This window comes from Syngnathus typhle, linkage group LG7 (genome assembly GCF_033458585.1).
Source record: "Syngnathus typhle isolate RoL2023-S1 ecotype Sweden linkage group LG7, RoL_Styp_1.0, whole genome shotgun sequence".
Taxonomy (NCBI): Eukaryota; Metazoa; Chordata; class Actinopteri; order Syngnathiformes; family Syngnathidae; genus Syngnathus; species Syngnathus typhle.
The window spans coordinates 7,707,581-7,725,068 of NC_083744.1; the positions used below are offsets into that span (position 1 = coordinate 7,707,581).

At 42.2% G+C, this 17,488-nt stretch overlaps 1 protein-coding gene across 1 annotated transcript; it reads left to right on the forward strand.

The window, feature by feature from the left end:
* The first annotated feature begins 1,575 nt into the window (after positions 1 to 1,575).
* On the forward strand, positions 1,576 to 17,483 carry LOC133156876 (ELKS/Rab6-interacting/CAST family member 1-like). Its single transcript, XM_061282958.1, has 20 exons — positions 1,576 to 1,924; positions 3,168 to 3,934; positions 4,061 to 4,249; positions 7,776 to 8,067; positions 8,234 to 8,361; positions 8,523 to 8,597; positions 8,665 to 8,820; positions 9,036 to 9,203; positions 9,333 to 9,500; positions 9,735 to 9,872; positions 10,034 to 10,174; positions 10,295 to 10,435; positions 10,506 to 10,699; positions 11,116 to 11,251; positions 11,326 to 11,457; positions 12,757 to 12,917; positions 13,094 to 13,241; positions 13,433 to 13,528; positions 14,832 to 15,017; positions 15,154 to 17,483. Exons 2-20 carry the CDS (start codon positions 3,392 to 3,394, stop codon positions 15,289 to 15,291), a joined length of 3,330 nt encoding a protein of 1,109 aa, XP_061138942.1. The 5' UTR covers positions 1,576 to 1,924; positions 3,168 to 3,391; the 3' UTR covers positions 15,292 to 17,483.
* The last annotated feature ends 5 nt before the right edge of the window (positions 17,484 to 17,488 follow it).

The window sequence follows — 17,488 nt, forward strand, 5'->3', positions numbered from 1 at the left end:
AATAATAATAATAATAATAATAATAATAATAATAATAATACAATTGTGGCGGACCTTTGTGATGTCATGGTCACTTTGTATCTGATGAATTGTCTCTAGCCATAGTTGTTTGCAGACAGTCATGGAATAAAGACATGTTCCTCCCTTCTGCCGCAATATAAACAACAATTATTTAAAATGTAAAAACCAATACCAAAATAACGATTACAAATGGATCCACGGTATAATACAAAAAATATTTAAAAACAAACACATTTAACATTTGACATCCTTCTATCCACAACATATATTTGTTAATTTATAATGATAATACGGCGTACACGAGCTCAGGCATTAGAATCACTGTAAATACACTGCTATACGATTGTACAATGGTTAACCATTAATAGAGTTCATCTGTAAATAAACAAAAAAAATCTTTCACAATGTAGATACTACTTAATACTTGGAACTCCCAAGTCAGCAAAAATGGTCATGACGGTAATAACGTCGTTGAAGATAAAAAAGAAAAAGAAAAAAAATGAAGGGGGCGTCTATTTGTAGTTGAACACTACTCCCTGGTGGTGGTATGGTAAAACATGCTCCATGTTTCGCCAAACGTCAGCTTTGCACGAAAGCGATAGGAGCTTGTGTTTCTCCAACTTTTTACCTCAAGCACCGCCCCAAAGATTATTTTCTATCACAATGACCAACATTCAATTACAGTAAAGTAGTAAAGTTGAGTAGGGGTCATTGGCCTTTTTGAAAATTAGAACTTTGGATATTATTTTTAAGAGCTCCCAGTTTGAAACAGTTCTGAAATATAGCACGTACAAAAAATGTAGGTAGAATGTCAGTGGTGAGCATTTGTAGAACAGGCCTGCATGATCCTTATGTGGTGCTTGGGGGCTACATGGTCCACCCAGGAGGCGAACCATGTTGGTGAACCCTGGCCTAGAAGCTCATCAAAAACGAGACAGAAGTTCAAATCCCAAAGTGCATTATTGTTAGACACTGCAACATTATGCCCAGTTTGAACATGAACACCATGCTTGAATCTAGGAAATATAAAAGAGGACTTGTGATTCAGATAAAAATGTATAACAAATAAAAGGAAAGTAGATCCTACGTAAAGAAATGTTTCAAAATCAACACTTAAATGTGAAGTATTGTACTTAATTGTTAAATCCAACTGAACTGAACTTGAAAATTAACTGCATGCAGCCTACTTGAAAAGAAAATTTAACAATGCTGTCTGCACATCTGCAAGCTTAATTTTAATGTTAGATTGTATACAATACAATGTTTACAATACATTATATTGTATTTGCAAAATCTATTCAATACATTTCAGCATTTCTCTTGGCTAAACTGCTTTCACTGGCTAATGTGGATGTTTATTCATTTATTCATTCATTTGAGGAGGTGCACCAGTCGTGACATGATATTGGTGGTATTATTAGGTGCATTAAATTAGGTTCAGGTATCAAACGCACGGCCGCCACGCCCGCCACTAATAAAAAAACGGTGTCCCTGTGTGGCCGTCTCTTTTTCGTGACCGCGCATCGAAACAGAAGCGTGGCATGCGCGGCGAGGACAGTGTTGGGAACGCGCATCGGAGGCTTGCTGACGTCACTGAAGCGCCTTGGCTTGCTCTCGTGAACTGCTGGCAAAAAAGATGGCAAAATTTGATAGACAACTGTCGAGCGACTAGCATCTAAAATTTATTTATTTTGCAATCGAATGCCTATTGTGTAATTGTTTGGGGAAGCGAGGCTGATTTTCGATGGTAGCAGACGACAAAAAGCTAGTTTATTGCAGAGGTTTTAAGCACTGGCTATTGTGTTAGTAGCGAGGGGGAAAAGGAGAGCTTCTGCTGGCTTGTCCACGTACATGGAAGACATCAACCTATGTCATATTGAACGTTGGTTGACGGGAATGACAGGTATGTAAAACCCCTCAATGACAAACCAGCGTGTATAGAAAATACATATAAAGCTGCTTAGGAAAACTGTTCGATTTTAAGGGTGTCTCCACCACGGGAGACCCGTGTTCGGGATTGTGTGAAAAAACATCCCCTTTTGCTTTTTGACATTTTGATCGTGTGTTGCCTTTGGATAAATACTGCTGTCTAGTTAAATGACAGACTACTGTTTATCTTGTTATCCATTTGTACAGCGATGGAGTTTTTTTCCTCCCCCTTCGTCCACTGTGGACAATCCCCCCTTTCCCCCTCCTTCCCCTGCTAGTTTACACGTAAACGTCAACACGTCACATTTTGCCTTTGTTATACATAATCAATTTTGAACGCGCACAAACATGAGGCTAGCAAATGTTTTTTTTGTTCCAAATGGGGAAATACTCCACATTGAAAAGATTTAGCGGTCACCGTTAGCCGGTAGTTTGATGAAACGTTAGCCAGCTAGCAAGGCCACGCAGGCTGAGGGTTACATTTGTGGTGGGCATATAGACAACAAGATTGACGATTAAAGCTATTTCTCTCTTACGCTCCAGAAATACAAAGAAGCCCATGATGACAACCATAAATTAAGATCGCGTTTGTTACATAATGCATTTTCGATCTTTTATTTAGTGGTGGTGGAAGTTGTCACACCCTCTACTAGAACCTGGGTCAATTTGCAGGATTTTTCATGGATGTATGTTAGGAAAACATGTATTGCGTTTTGGACATATATGTGCGCCTGAGTTTTTTAGTGGTGTCTCCTTTTTGTCTATCTACCTAACTCTCTCTCTCTCGCTCTGTCGGCGCATGATGGAAACCAGTGATACAATTACATATAAAATGACTGGTTTCCTCCCATATTCCCAAAACATTCATGATAGGTTAACTGAAGACTCTAAATTGTTCCTAAGTGTGAATGGATGGTTGTCTGTTTGTGCCCTCTGAATGGCTGTCAACAAGGTTAGGGTGTAGTCCCTCACTTCCCACTGTCAGCTGGTCAGGGCCCCAGGACACCCACGACCAAATTAAGTGCTGGTGCGATGAACTGAGAAGATTGGTACTACCAGCACCAAGTTAAATTGGACGACTGCCCATTGGTTAGGAATCACTGGTACGCGGGGGTTGTTGGATGGATGGTTTGACAGATGTTTAGTTGTACCTAAGGATGTGACTGGTGAGTGTTCAATCATAATGTATACAAAACTTCAATTTACATTCTCTGCAGATCGACATCACATTTAGCAACGGTGGATGTGTCAGCTCCTGTTGGGAACAGGATATCTGTGTATGTCGCCTGTCAGTGAAAGTGGAGAGACTTCTTTCATCATGAACATTGTGCCTTCTGCCTCTAACTGAGCAACCACAAGCACAAATCAGTGTGATCGTTAGCTTGCATCTGAGCTTACCCACCCTACTTTTGCCGCTCGCCTTGAGTCTTCAGCTCGGAACATGTATGGTAGCGCCCGCTCGGTCGGCAGAGGGGATGCCAACCATAGTGGAGGCAGGGATGCAGGCGGGGGCACTAATCAGGGATCGGGTCGCTCCCCTCGCCTCCCTCGCTCCCCCCGCATGGGCCACCGTCGCACTAACAGCACCGGGGGCAGCGGAGGAGGTCCCGGTGGCGCGGGAGGCAAGACGCTCTCGATGGAGAACATCCAGTCCCTCAACGCAGCATATGCCACCTCGGGGCCGATGTACCTGAGCGACAATGAGGTGGCTGTGGGGGAGCACCTCCCCAAAAGTGCAGGCGGGGCTGTGACCACCATGGGGCGTCAGCGGGTGACCTACGGATCAAGGAGCAGCGGTGGCGTGGTGGCAGCGAGCACACCCAACATCTCCACCTCGGTGCCTTCGAGCACAGTGCTGCCTGCGGGCCTTATGGCGGGCGACGCTTTGGCTTTTGGGGACCACCACATGGCGTCCACGGTACCCCATTCTTTAAGGCAGGCAAGGGACAACACCATACTGGACCTTCAGGCCCAACTCAAAGAGGTATTTACTGAGAGGTTACAAATCTAATCATGCAATGAAATTATTTGCACAGTGGCATAAAAATATATGGTACAGTACATGCAATTCTTGACACGTCTCCCCTGCGTCGATCTCTGCTTGTCTTAGGTTCTGCGGGAAAACGAATTGTTGCGGCGGGAAGTGGAAGTCAAAGAGAGCAAGCTGAGCTCGTCCATGAATTCCATCAAAACATTTTGGAGTCCAGAGCTGAAAAAGGAGCGAGCGCTCCGCAAAGATGAGGTGTCGAAGATCTGTGTGTGGAAGGAACAATACCGTGTGATTCAAGACGAATCTCAGGTGAATTTTTCTATATTGCTTACTTTAATAATAATAATTCATTACATTTGTATAGCGCTTTTCAAAAACCCAAAGACTTTGATAGCTTCGATCGGGGCTATCAAACTCTTTTTCGTTGCGAGCCATATTTTAGTTATTGTTTTCCTCAGAGAGGTAGTGTGACTGTGAAGATGCAATAAAAAAATATATTTTCTTAGGGCTGAAAAGATTAATCAAATAACTCAAAACATTATATTACAAAAAAACAATGAAGCAGGACCTCTGCTTTGAATGTTTGGAGGGATCACTTTTCCACTCAGACTAATGTTCACAAGTGCCACAGGGTGTAGAACTAATGGCAGCATGCCAGGAATAAACAGTCAGAAAAAGACAAAAGTGTGGGATCATTTTCACTTATGAAAGATGATCAAGTGTATTGTGTCTACAGCAAAGCAACAACATCAACATAATGATATCCAGCATGATGCAATGTAGCTAATTTGATAAAGGCTACCATCGTGAGTTAGAACATATTGTAATGACCACATAAGTGGTCAAGGAGAGACCTAGCATCCCGTGCATTGTCAATAACTCTATTGAAGAACTAGTAACAGAATAAATAGGTTCAAAGTACATTCATCTCCAAGCTTCTATGTCCACGGAAGCCACTCGTCTCGACACACAGCCTGTCTAATCATTAGCTAGTGCACAGCTAGCTGCTAACAATAGCAAATTCCTTCTTCCACATCATTCACCAGGCCAGGCTCGGCCATTTAAAGCCCCATACACTCAAAGTTACAGATACTGCAGTGTAGAAAAAGAGGATTACCACACCAAGTGGTCTGAAATACTACCTGCACCTGACATGCACATTTGTAATTGTATTAGGTGTCATAATCAATCCAATTTTATCTGTGTAATTGATGCGATAGTCTGTAGAATAATCCGTTTTAAAATGGCTGCAACCCTGATGTATCATCACACCTTGACATCATGACATATACACAAATGTCCCTGTATTTCATTATTATGTATATTTATAACAGCAATTTGAAATTGAAATCACAAGTCAAAGAAAATATTCAGTCAAGTAAAAATATTATTGTTCCAGTTATGTTAAGTAGGGATTTCTTAAATAAAATGCTTGTAACATTATAAAAAGTGAAGAGAATTTGCAATTTTGGTTAGACTTTTAGTCAAACTGTAAAGAACTAATCCATTTAGTGAGAAACATACGATTGCCTTCAAAAGTATTAATTTCCTACTGTCGCCTTTACTGTGTTTACCTGTCTCTTAATTAATATAAGTTCCAGGCAGGGTTTTCCTATCTTGTTAACACTCTTATCCTTTATATACCGAGTACCTATGCAGTGATATGCTCCTTTTTAATAGATTGGAATAGATTGCATGCATGCTTTGGATTCTATGCTTGTTCAAATGCTCTACTATTCCCCCTAAAAGAGTTTATGTCCTTCAACCTACTTTATAATTGTTGAGTGAGCTCAGCGAAATTAAAAATGGGTACCTTACATCCTTTGTTACGTCGGGTTCCTTAATGAAAGGGCAGATTTCTCAAGTTTGCCCACACTGTCGCAGAATCACTGTGGTTTAATTCCAGCGATTCCCGAGCAGCTGGGGGCTAATAAGTGGGTCTTGTAATTTAAAGATGTCTGCTTCCTCCCATGCTGGCACACACGCACCTCCAAGGCTTTTTGTTTTTTCTAATTATGGCCACTGTCTGTTGTTGCTGTTTGTTTAATTTTGTGTTTTATCTTAAATCCATGTGTATATTTTTAAGCATCTCTTTTCTCCTTCAGGCATTTAGCTAATACTGTTTTTTTCCATGTATAATGCGCAAAATGTAACTAATTTATTGTCCTAAAATCTGGGGTGCGCATTATACTTTTTTTTTTTTTATTATTTTTTTTATCCGGATATCATACAGATATCAACATCTGCTGTTCACTTCAAACACGCTCCATACGAACACAATGCTCTCGTATCAGACGCTTGCTCGATCACCTGCTCGTTTGCTGTCACAATGTACCCTACACAAATCCGAAACATTTCTTCGCTATCGAGTTTGCTAGCGCATGCGCAGTGATACTGACCGGCAGAATAACATCCGGTTGTTCCCAAAGATGATCTTTTTTCTGAAATAATTTTACGTTTACGGACTTAAGTAGGAGTCAAAATTTGGTACGTATTATACATGGGTACAGGCTTTTTTCCAGCATCAACATGGCATTTCTAGGGTGCGTATCATACATGGGGGCGCATTATACATGGAAAAAAACGGTAATCTGTTCACTCATCCTTTTCCAATTGCAATATGGAACCTCCTGGCGTATTTAATTTTAGCTCAACACTCTTTGTCTTTTTAATTAATGTGTATGATTCACCGAGGCGTGGGCCCTCATTTGGCAATTTACATGTTTTAATCACACATCGAGTATTTTTAACATGTATGTTCCGGGTTGGAGTCTCAGACTAAGTCACCATAGCCGAATAACATTCCACCCACTTAATATTTTCTGTCAACTAGGTCTACATCATGATATTTTCACGCACACACACACACTATACTTAATTTTTTCCAGTGTTAGGGTAAAGAAGGGTGTGAAACTGGCAGGCACAGAATAATTTAACTCGTGTGAAAGATGTCGCAAGACTTCTTTTCTCATTTGCGCTATTACACTTAGGATTGTGTGGTAAGTGACACCGTTTGAAACGTTGACGCCTCTGCCCGCTGACATATTCCGGAATACCAAACGCAGTAGACAGGCTAACAGAAATGAGCATAGACGTTGCGTTGTTTTATACCGTCAAACAACTGCGTCTTTAACACTTTTTGGAACTTGGATGTAAATGTTGGAAGTGAAGGGGGGAGCAAGAAACAGAGAGCGGGGGGTTGAAAGGAAAGCAGACTTGTCTCTTTGTTGTGCTTTGTGACAAGTCTCACTATGGCTTGAGACGAGTGTGTGACACGGTCTTGCTTTATGACAGCAACACCGCCAGCCCGCCCGGGGCCAAATGCCACAATCCATGGAAAAGGGGCTCATGACCTGATTGGATTTTACCACTTGCCTCACCCCGAGTGTGCAATGTAACACCACTCACAATTGTGTCACCCGACCGCTGCTATGATGAAAGGGCCACATTTCCTCCTTACCTCCGCCAAACCTTTTATTGGATAGTTAAACAGGGCTAGAGAGTAACTTTTTGAACTGGCTGCACTCAAAATTTATGACTCATCACATTCAACACTGTCATTCTTTTTCTTAAACAAAACTAAATGCTGAACCAACAAACCTGGTCATTATAACGTTGTTTATCCTATTTCTTGAAATGCTGATTTCCCATCGCCAAGCAATCACAATAGTTTTGGTGAAGAATAACAGTGTTGATATTTGAGTTTAATTTGATCCCACATTTGTGGTGAAAGTAATGATTTAGCCGATTCATTTGTCATCAATGTGACGTCGGCTTTACAAAAGTCGACGTCACAATGAGCGATCGAAGTTGTTGATCGAATGTTTTCCCACAGCACCTCCAGATGACCGTGCAGGCGCTCCAGGATGAGCTAAGGATCCAGCGGGATCTAAACCAGCTGCTGCAGCAAGACCCCGCCAGCCATGGCCGAGATCTGGCCTTGGCGTCGGAACCGACCGAAGAGAACTTTAGGCGGCTGCATTGTGAACATGACAGGCAGGCCAAGGAACTCTTTCTTCTTAGGAAAACCTTGGAGGAGATGGAGATGAGAATTGAGACGCAGAAGCAAACTCTTGGGGCCCGAGATGAATCCATTAAGAAACTATTGGAGATGTTGCAAAGCAAAGGTGGGTGGAAAATTTCACCCAATGTTGGTGCAGGTTTGACATTTGTACAATTCATTTCAAACGTCACCCGTTGAAATTGTCCAATATCTCTCCTTTATGTGTTAGCCGCTCCTAGCTGCCCACAGGCGTTCTGTTATGTAACCACACTATTCCAATGTGTCATCAGGTCCATCTGCTAAGGCATCAGAGGAGGACCAGGAGCGCACCAGGAGGCTGGCTGATGCAGAGATGCACTGGCATCACCTGGAAAGTTTACTAGATCAGAGAGAGCGAGAGATAACTGCGTTGAGAGAAGTAAGGCCATGTTCCATCAACACTGTACTGTACTTCCACATTTATTACGCAAAAATGACGCACTATCAAAGTCAAGACAATATATCTGTATCCTTTTCTCCACTAATAAGTGGAAGTCATTTCTTTCACAGGATTATTAAATAAATCTTGTCTGTCAACAGGAGCTGCATCGCAGATATGAGGGCACACCAGAGTCCACCAAAACAAAGGCTTTACAAACAGTCATTGACATGAAGGTGAGGACTGTATTTGACCTCGATTCCGTGGATGCCAGTTGCGTTAGAACACCTTCATCACCCCCAGGATGCAAAGCTCAACTCAATGGAACGAAGCCTGAGGGACATGGAGGAGGAGCTGCTCATGATGAAGTCAAATGGGCTTCTGAGCTGTGAAGAGCGACAGGAGGAGATGAAGCAAATGGAGGTCTACCGCAGCCACACCAAGTTCATGAAGAGCAAGGTCAGACAAATTCTGAGGTTCTTGGTGGGGGAAATTAAATTTGCACTTGGTGAGGAGGCGACTTGCGCAATTAATAATAGTTTCTGTGAATTTTCAAAGTTGGGAACATTCCATAGGTATGATCAGGAATTTAGATTTTATTGAAGTTTTCCACCCCTTTGCAACTCTAGTAAGGAGCTGTTGTTGAGTTTTGTCTCCACTCTCCTCCCCCCCAGATGGACCAGGTGAAGCAAGACCTCTCCCGGAAGGACACCGAGCTGCTCGGCCTGCAGACAAAGTTGGAGACGCTCACTAACCAGTTTTCAGACAGTAAACAGCACATTGAGGTCCTGAAGGAGTCTCTTACTGCCAAGGAACAGAGGGCTGCCATTTTACAGACAGAGGTATGGCACAATCACTTTCAAACCACGGCTCAGACTCACATCTCCTGCCCATCCCCACTTGTCCAAAAGCAGCTGAATTTATTGAGAATGCAATTCAGCTCATCTAGTCTGATCTGGTTTCCTGGTTAGGTGGATGCCTTGCGTCTGCGCTTGGAAGAGAAGGAGGCCACTTTGAATAAAAAGAGCAAGCAGATCCAAGAAATGTTTGAAGAGAAAGGCACGCTTAGTGGAGAGATCCATGACCTCAAGGACATGCTTGAGGTGAAGGAGCGCAAAGTCAACGTGCTTCAGAAAAAGGTGATTTGAGCTTAAAACATAAAAAAAAAAGTGCAAATTCAACACTGGCAGGTACAAACTTTTCCCTCCAAGGGCAGGACACAGAAAAATGAATGAATTTATTTAACACACTTAATCCAATTGTTTTTATATTGTTGTTGATTTTTATGAAAACAAATGGACCGCGGGCTGCAAATGATAATTTGGACAGCCCTTTCATGATGTCATGGCTGACTGTATGTATTCCCTTTGAAGATTGAAAACTTGCAGGAGCAGCTGAGGGACAAGGAGAAGCAGATGAGCAGCCTAAAGGAGAGAGTCAAGTCTTTGCAGGCTGACACGTCCAACACAGACACTGCCCTCACGACGCTGGAGGAGTCTCTTGCTGAAAAGGTAACAGATGAATGTCTTACTAAACACCACGCTCTTTCTCTATGAATGTGCTTTGTATAATCTGATTCACACTTAGAGTGTTGAATGTTTTAATACTGTGATCCCCACGACTAATATTTTAATATATGAATATGTTCTATTGCCTTGACTATTTATGGTAGGAACGAATCATAGAGCGATTAAAGGAGCAGCGAGATAGAGACGACCGAGAGAAGACTGAAGAGCTGGACTCCAACAAGAAGGAGCTGAAAGAGTTGAAGGAGAGGCTGAGTTTACTGCAGGGAGACCTGTCAGACAGGGAGGTAATAACAATTCACCTCCCAACGCAGCTCATCTTCATTTCCTTTCATTATGACTTGTGCTTGCTGTGTTAGTTTAATAAGGTGGAAATGTTTTCTTTCTGCTTTGGTTTATGTGCTCAGACGTCTCTGCTGGACCTGAAAGAGCACGCGTCATCGCTGGCCTCCTCCGGCCTGAAGAAAGACTCCAAACTAAAAAGTCTGGAGATCGCCCTCGAGCAGAAGAGGGAGGAGTGTCTCAAACTAGATAACCACCTTAAGAGGGTAAAATGGCGTCATGACAACAGGGCAGGCCACAAACACCTCACATCCCGCTCTTCTCTCATCTTGCCAGGCTCAGAATGCAACTCTTGAAGCTCAGGCCAACACCGAGCTGGCGGAGCGTATTAAGAGCCTGAAACAGGAAGTGGCCCGCCACAAAGAGGATTCTGGGAAAGCACAAGCCGAGGTGGACCGCCTGCTGGAGATCCTCCGGGAAATGGAAAATGAGAAAAATGACAAAGACAAGAAGATCAACGAGCTGGAGGGGTGAGTTTTGTCTTGTGTCTCTGAAATGCTTTCCCATGAACGTTACTGAGGAAGTGAAAAAAAAACGGACACCCGCGTGATCCAATAAGTGCTAAAGATAGGGCTGGATAGATTTACAGGTTGTAGAAGTAAAGGAAGTCGCCTTTAATGACTTTCTAGATGCTTCCACTTTCCTTCTCCTAATTTGTACACATCCTCTTTTAATTCTCTCTTGCCTTTTCAATGGAAATCCTTCATCCTGACAGTTTGACCTCCAGGTTAGTATATCTCCTTACATCTTTGCGTCATCTTTTTCATCAGACACCACCACGAAGATTTATTTGTGATCATTATGACTTTTTTTGGTCAAAGGAAAATGCTCAAATCTGGCCCCATTGTGTGTACACTGCTTTAGTGGATTCTTTCGTCCTCTATAGGCAGATGAAAGATCAGACAAAGAAGGTGGCATCTCTGAAGCACAAAGAGCAGGTGGAAAAAAGCAAGAATGCCCGACTGATGGACGAGGCTAAGAAGCGTGAGGACAACATGTCTGAGAGCTCACTGCAGGTGAAGGTGAGGCATGACTCTCAGCACAACGGATTCACATGAACTTGCCTATTGCCCACTGCCGGTCGGTCGCTCTACAGGACTCTTTGCGTCAGAAGTCGGAGCGCATCGAGGAGCTGGAGGAGGCCTTGAGAGAGAGCGTGCAGATCACCGCCGAGCGAGAGATGGTGCTTGCTCAGGAGGAGGCTGCCAGGTCCCTGCAGGAGAAACAGGTATGCGCAAAGGACCAACATCACACCTCACCAGGGTTGTGGTCATCATCTTTTTGTTTTTAAATTGACATCCTTCCTCTTTGCTGGCCACCGCTCCTCTTCTTTCAGTTCTTTTGTCATTTTTTTTTCTCTCTTTCCGCTACTCACCGCCTGTCAGAAGTACTCTCTCAATGCAATGCATGAGTCCAACCTCGCCCACTTAAAGTGGTCTAAGGTACGAGCCCTTTATCTTCACGTGTGTGTGAGAGAATCTCATTCAGAGGCGACAAAGTACCGTGAACAGCAACACCTTCTGCACACATGCAGCCTGGAAGTAACTCAAAGGCGTTATTTGTTCCACTGTACAGTGTCCCCCCCCACCCCCAACCCGCATGTTCGCATTTCACTATTTGCAATTCAAAATTATCCTTGGGAGAACCTCTTTTATTTGCTGAGAAATCCTCCTTCCGACTCTTTTAGTGTTTTGGCTAAAGCCTGCCTAACATAAAAGTATTGCTTTGGCACCTTCTCGGGGCATCTTGGTGCCAAGGACTGATGGAGACGTAAAGACAGGAGCTTAGTAGTATTCTGCCACCATTTTGTGGCACGTCTAGGAAATTACAACCCCTTTTAGGGCATAATTGGGGAATACTGTATTGAATTATATTGGACCGGTTGCTGTGTAATTGTCATGTTTACTTATGGGAGTTGCATATTGAAGAAAACACAAACTTTCTGCTTGTGTCATGCGTACTTGGGTACACTTGCAAAATCAATTGAGCAATTCTTCAAAATAAAGACCATGTGCTCCCTTCAAATGGTTTATTGCCACTCCCAGTTGAAGTTTAATGAAAAACTATACAAAAAGACAATTCCGGATATTGTAAGACAAACACATGTAGAAAGACAATATTACAATAGTCACAGTTTACTCTTTAGCCGCTGCGAAAAACATCTAATAATACTACAGCTTATTGAGTCATGATGAACAAGCCATTTATTCTTTGCGTTTTAGTTCATTTTTTGATTACGTTTTTTTTTTTTATAAAGTACAAAACTGTAGAGTGCTACTTTCCTCGTTAAAAATGTGTTACAAAAATGTTGATGGTGTTTCGAATTGGCTTGTGCCAGCGTACCTAATAAAGCGACCAGCGAGTGTATAGACTCGGTAAATAGCAAGTAAATACAACTTCTACCGTCACCGAATGCTACTTCACTCATCCCTTCCACTTCCATTATGTGTATCTATGTTTTTATCTGACCTTTTCCTTCTCCTTTTATTTTCCTTTTATTTTAACCGAATTGTGTGTGTGTTTCAAGATGGAGGAACTGCTTGGAGCCATGGAGAAAGTGAAGCAGGAGCTCGAATCCATGCGGGCCAAACTCTCCTCCACCCAGCAGTCTCTGTGCGAAAAGGAGGCTCATCTCACCACCCTGAGAGCCGAACGCAGGAAGCATCTGGAGGAAGTGCTGGAAATGAAGTAAGGACTCGCAGGAGGACTGATTATTGATTGACATTTTCACCAATTGTGGTTGTGCCGGGATCGAATCCATCGCGATAAATGTGGGTTCACTCTCTGGCTCAATTAGATGATTATTTTATTTTATTTATTTATAAACAGCTGCTTTTTTTTTTTCCTCTCTCCCACACTGACAGGCAAGAGGCGCTGCTGGCGGCCATTAGTGAGAAGGATGCAAACATTGCTCTGCTGGAGTTGTCCTCCTCCAAGAAAAAGAAGACTCAGGATGAAGTGTCTTTGTTGAAGCGAGAGAAAGATCGACTGGTGCAACAACTCAAGCAGCAGGTGGGTGGGACAGATTTCAGATAAATAAGTGGCACCCATACAATTAATAGGAATTTGACGCGTTTTGCCACCATCACATTTGGCTTCTAACTTAATAAACAAAATATGCAACCAAATATGATTAGAATTTGAAATAATACAAGTATAGACAAATATTCCGATTTCTGACTGTTTATGTGGTAAATAATCAGACTCAGAACCGCATGAAGTTGATGGCAGACAACTATGAGGACGAACATCTAAAGACAGCCCCTGACCATACAAACCACAGGCCCTCCCCAGACCAGGTAGCGTATAACAACCGGGTTTCTCTCTTCATCCTTACCTCCTCCCAGATTATCATCGTCCAGATTAAGATAATCATGTGTGCTGGTGTTCATCTTTGAACACACACTAACCAAATATTCCTCTCTACCGCTGCACCTGGCCTAACAGGATGATGAGGAGGGTATTTGGGCATAGCCAACATTGTGCCCGCCCCCCTCTCTTTCTCTCTCTCTCTGCCATTTTGTTGCCAAGGGTGAGCTCGTCTAAAATAACAAATGTGTTTTGTTACTGCGCCATTCCACCTTTTTGCCAATTATTCATCTTCCGTTTGTTTGTCGTTGTGTGGGTTGTTTATTTTCTGTTTCATTATTTTCCTGCCTTCTGTGTTGGTGCTCATTGTCATCTTTGCTGGTCTCAAGTGCATCATTATCTATGTGTGTCTGCATGATTGAACGGAATAAAGAAAGGACTCTAATTACACTGGTCAACAGCAATTTTTACTGAACGATGGCTTCATTTTTCCCTCAAAGTATTTTGAATGCTGATTTAAAAAATGTCTACTTTTTTCGAGCACATCAGGTTTTTGCGTTTTTTTTCCATTATGACCTATCTCCTTGCTCAATATGGATTTTACCATGTGTTGTAATTTATAGCTATATTTTAGAAAAAGAAAAATGTGTTGCTAAAACAAACATTTAATTCATAAATATTACAATATATTATGCTATGTTATGATGATGATGATGGCAATGAAAACCTGATGTGCTAGAAAAAACTATGGCAGTCTCTGATTCAGTATAAAAAGAATAATCTGGAAAAGTTTAATTTCATGTCTGACTAAAAAAAAAAAAGTTAGTGCAAATTTGTTGACCAGTGTTATTGCATTCGACAGAACATCAGGGTTTTGCATGTCTTATCTAATGATGTTCTAATCAGTAAGCATTATGGTACAATACCACTTTTGGCATTGAAAGTAAAAATTTGCTTTGTAGAAAAAGATTTATTGTTGAAACATGTTTTGGCACTTATAAAGATACCACAGAAAAATAACGTACTATATATTTAGCATTTCTGTCCATCTCTTTTCTTTATTTAGTAAGTCAAGTTACTACTGTAAAAAAACAGTCAATCAAATAACCTATGTTGATTTTACTCCATCCTTTTCCATGTGAAAACTTGTTTTGGTGGCAGTGTTCTGGCTTCGTGTTTAATCACAAAGAGTGTATTGCGACAATTGTGACTGGTGTAAATTGTCATCATGTTCTCCACTTCAACAAAGTCTTAACCTTTCTCCCCCCCCCCCTCCCCCTCCCACACACACAGATGATAACCCCTGTTGTAGCCCTGTGCCAGAACCGCAGCAAGCTCAAGCTCTACATAGCCCACTTGACCGACCTCTGCTACGACCGCGATCCGAGCATCCTCAGCCAGCTCACGCCGCCCGCCCACTATCACCGCAGCGACCCGGACGACTGGGAGGAGGAGCTCCTGAAGATGACGGCGGAACAGGTAAAGGAGGAGCACATAAATTTGAGTGGCTGAGTTCATTTAAACATGGGGAACAGTTTGTGTGACTTGAAATTTACCCGAAAATGTTACACGGGGTATTAAAGCAAATCAATGTTGGTGACCGTCTGCCTTCCAGTTGGAGAAGGAGCTAGAGCTATGCGAAAGGGAAAGCGGTGAGCTGCAGGAGTACGCCAACTGCGTCCTGCAGCAGATTGCCGACTGCTGCCCTGACATCTTGGAGCAGGTTGTCAATGCGCTGGAGGAGTCGTGCTGACCCACGGGAGCGGCCCAGGTTTGCTCGGACCCCATTTCATCTCCAGCTTTTGACAAGGCCCTCCCCACGGGGTTACAATAACTACCAAAACTCGCCTGAAAGTGCTTTCCTGTCCCATTTTGACACCATTTGATTCCTATATTGACATTTAACCAGCTGTGTTAAGACACAAGTGAAAGAAAGAGCACAATATTTAACATAACGCAAGATTATTGCACACTTTGAGAGTACAGTGGAACTTCACAGCCCCCACTTGCATAATCACAAGTCGCGTGTTATGAAAATCCAAACAGAAAAGAACTAGCAAGGTTCTATCTAATGAGGTCTCGTGCACACAAAGGTGATTCTAAATCAAAACTTAACTAAAAATGTGGGATTTCCCCCAAAGTTGTAATTGAATTCCAAATTGGTTTTCTTTTTTTAGAGGTTCCACTGTATTGAAATCTCATACTTGAGCACAAAGTCTGAAGGTTTACTGCTGGCGTTCCTTCTTTTCTGTGGCTGGAGGCATTTGCAGTGGAATCAGGCACAGTTCTGTCACATGTTGAGTCTTTAACGGAAAAGGGCTGTTCACGTGGGGAAGGAAAGCACTCGGGCTCGGTGGGGTGCTGGGGACCACGCCAGTCTGAATTCCCTCCCTTATGGACTGCAAGCTACTGGTGGGAACATAATTTGATCTCTGAGCTACGGATCTTTGCAATTACATCTTTTGTTACTTGCCTGGCTCAGGTGCCAGGGGTCTTGCTCTGTAGTCCTTTTAAAGGAGACATATTATGAAAGAATATTATGACCCCTCATTGTTAGGGGATGCAAGGAAATGGGGCAGCATTTCTTTACGTAACACTAAAAAGCCAATTCTCATAATTTGTCTCCTTTAATAATATAGACGAGAGAGACCGAGAGAGGGGCGTTTTTAAACTTTTATTCTGTCAATGGTTTTGCACATTGGGTTCACTTGTTATGAGGTATGCAATGTTTCTTTGGAGAACGTTCTAGTGGCCTTGAAGCATGTACGGGAGGTTGGGGGTGGGTGAGACAGTAGCCGACCTAACCCGGGGATGTTCCCCCCCCCACCCTGTACTATTGGTGCTCTCAAGGCACAATCTTAAAATTGGTCCCTGTGATCTATTTGGCATTGATCTCAAGTTCCTAATAGATGTTACAAGGCACAAAATGTTCAGTTGGCCAAATGCCACAAAAAGAAAGTAACGGCTCTAACTTTGTTCAGTGGTCTCTTCAGGGCTCTTTTAATTTGACTTTTTAAAATCCGTTTGTAAATAAAGTGATATTTAACACGTGCTGTGACTGAATTGAGGTAAGTGGGCCATGTCGTGCATTCTTTTTTGAAAAGAAGAAAAAAATACTAAGCAGTGCCATTGTCTACTTTTGTCACAGAGAAATAAAAGTGTGAGTACTGCTGTCTTAAGTATGGAGAATCTTCTATAGAAATATATGAACATAAATGCGTAGGTATGTATAAATGTTAACTGTATGGCTATACAATGAATGTTTGCACAGAATCTCCAGGAGTGACAAAAAATGTAATTTGCGTCACTTGGGAAAAGAAAATGTTTCCACACCAGGTGTGATGGGAAGAAAATACTTTTTGTTTTGAACATTTAGTGTTGTCAGTGAGCTCCATATAAGCCTGAAAGAACTATGTCAAGCTCATTTCAGTTATAGTGGCACCTCCAAAGTCCTAGTGCCCCCATAAAGTAATTCTAAAAATATTTACTGTTAAGTGGAGCTTGAAATAAATTTTATTCTGGGGGAAATGGGAAGTTCACTGTTGGACTTTGGCTGATCCGCTGTACTGTAACTCTGTAGGAGGCCTGGGAAGAAAATGCAGGTCCAGTCTAGGAAGTAACTTGTTCTTACTTGCTTCATGAATTGGAAGGTGGACTTGCCACTGCAACAACCAAGAGTGTGTTTCTTTTCCGTTCAGTCTGTGTGTCTTCTTGCATTTGACTTAATGTCTCATGTCATCTCTTAAACAAAATCTGTCGAGGAATTCAAGTGACTTTATTTTTAAATTTTATATTATTCAGAGGAATTCCTTTGTTTTGGTATTCGTAAAAGAAACGTGTTCTGCCTTGGATCTGTTTGTTGCAAAAAAAAAAAAAAAAAGCCCGGCCATATTTCCGAGTTGTTTGGAATTTGTATGGATGTAAATGAATAAATTATAAGCCTTGTTTCT

What these genes read in the sequence shown, in the direction of transcription:
- LOC133156876 (XM_061282958.1), top strand. Translation starts at nt 3,392, where the DNA reads ATGTATGGTAGCGCCCGCTCGGTCGGCAGAGGGGATGCCAACCATAGT. An exon ending in CTGCCATTTTACAGACAGAG is followed by an intron (nt 9,204 to 9,332) that starts GTATGGCACAAT and finishes TTTCCTGGTTAG; the next exon opens with GTGGATGCCTTGCGTCTGCG. An exon ending in ACAGGCCCTCCCCAGACCAG is followed by an intron (nt 13,529 to 14,831) that starts GTAGCGTATAAC and finishes CCACACACACAG; the next exon opens with ATGATAACCCCTGTTGTAGC.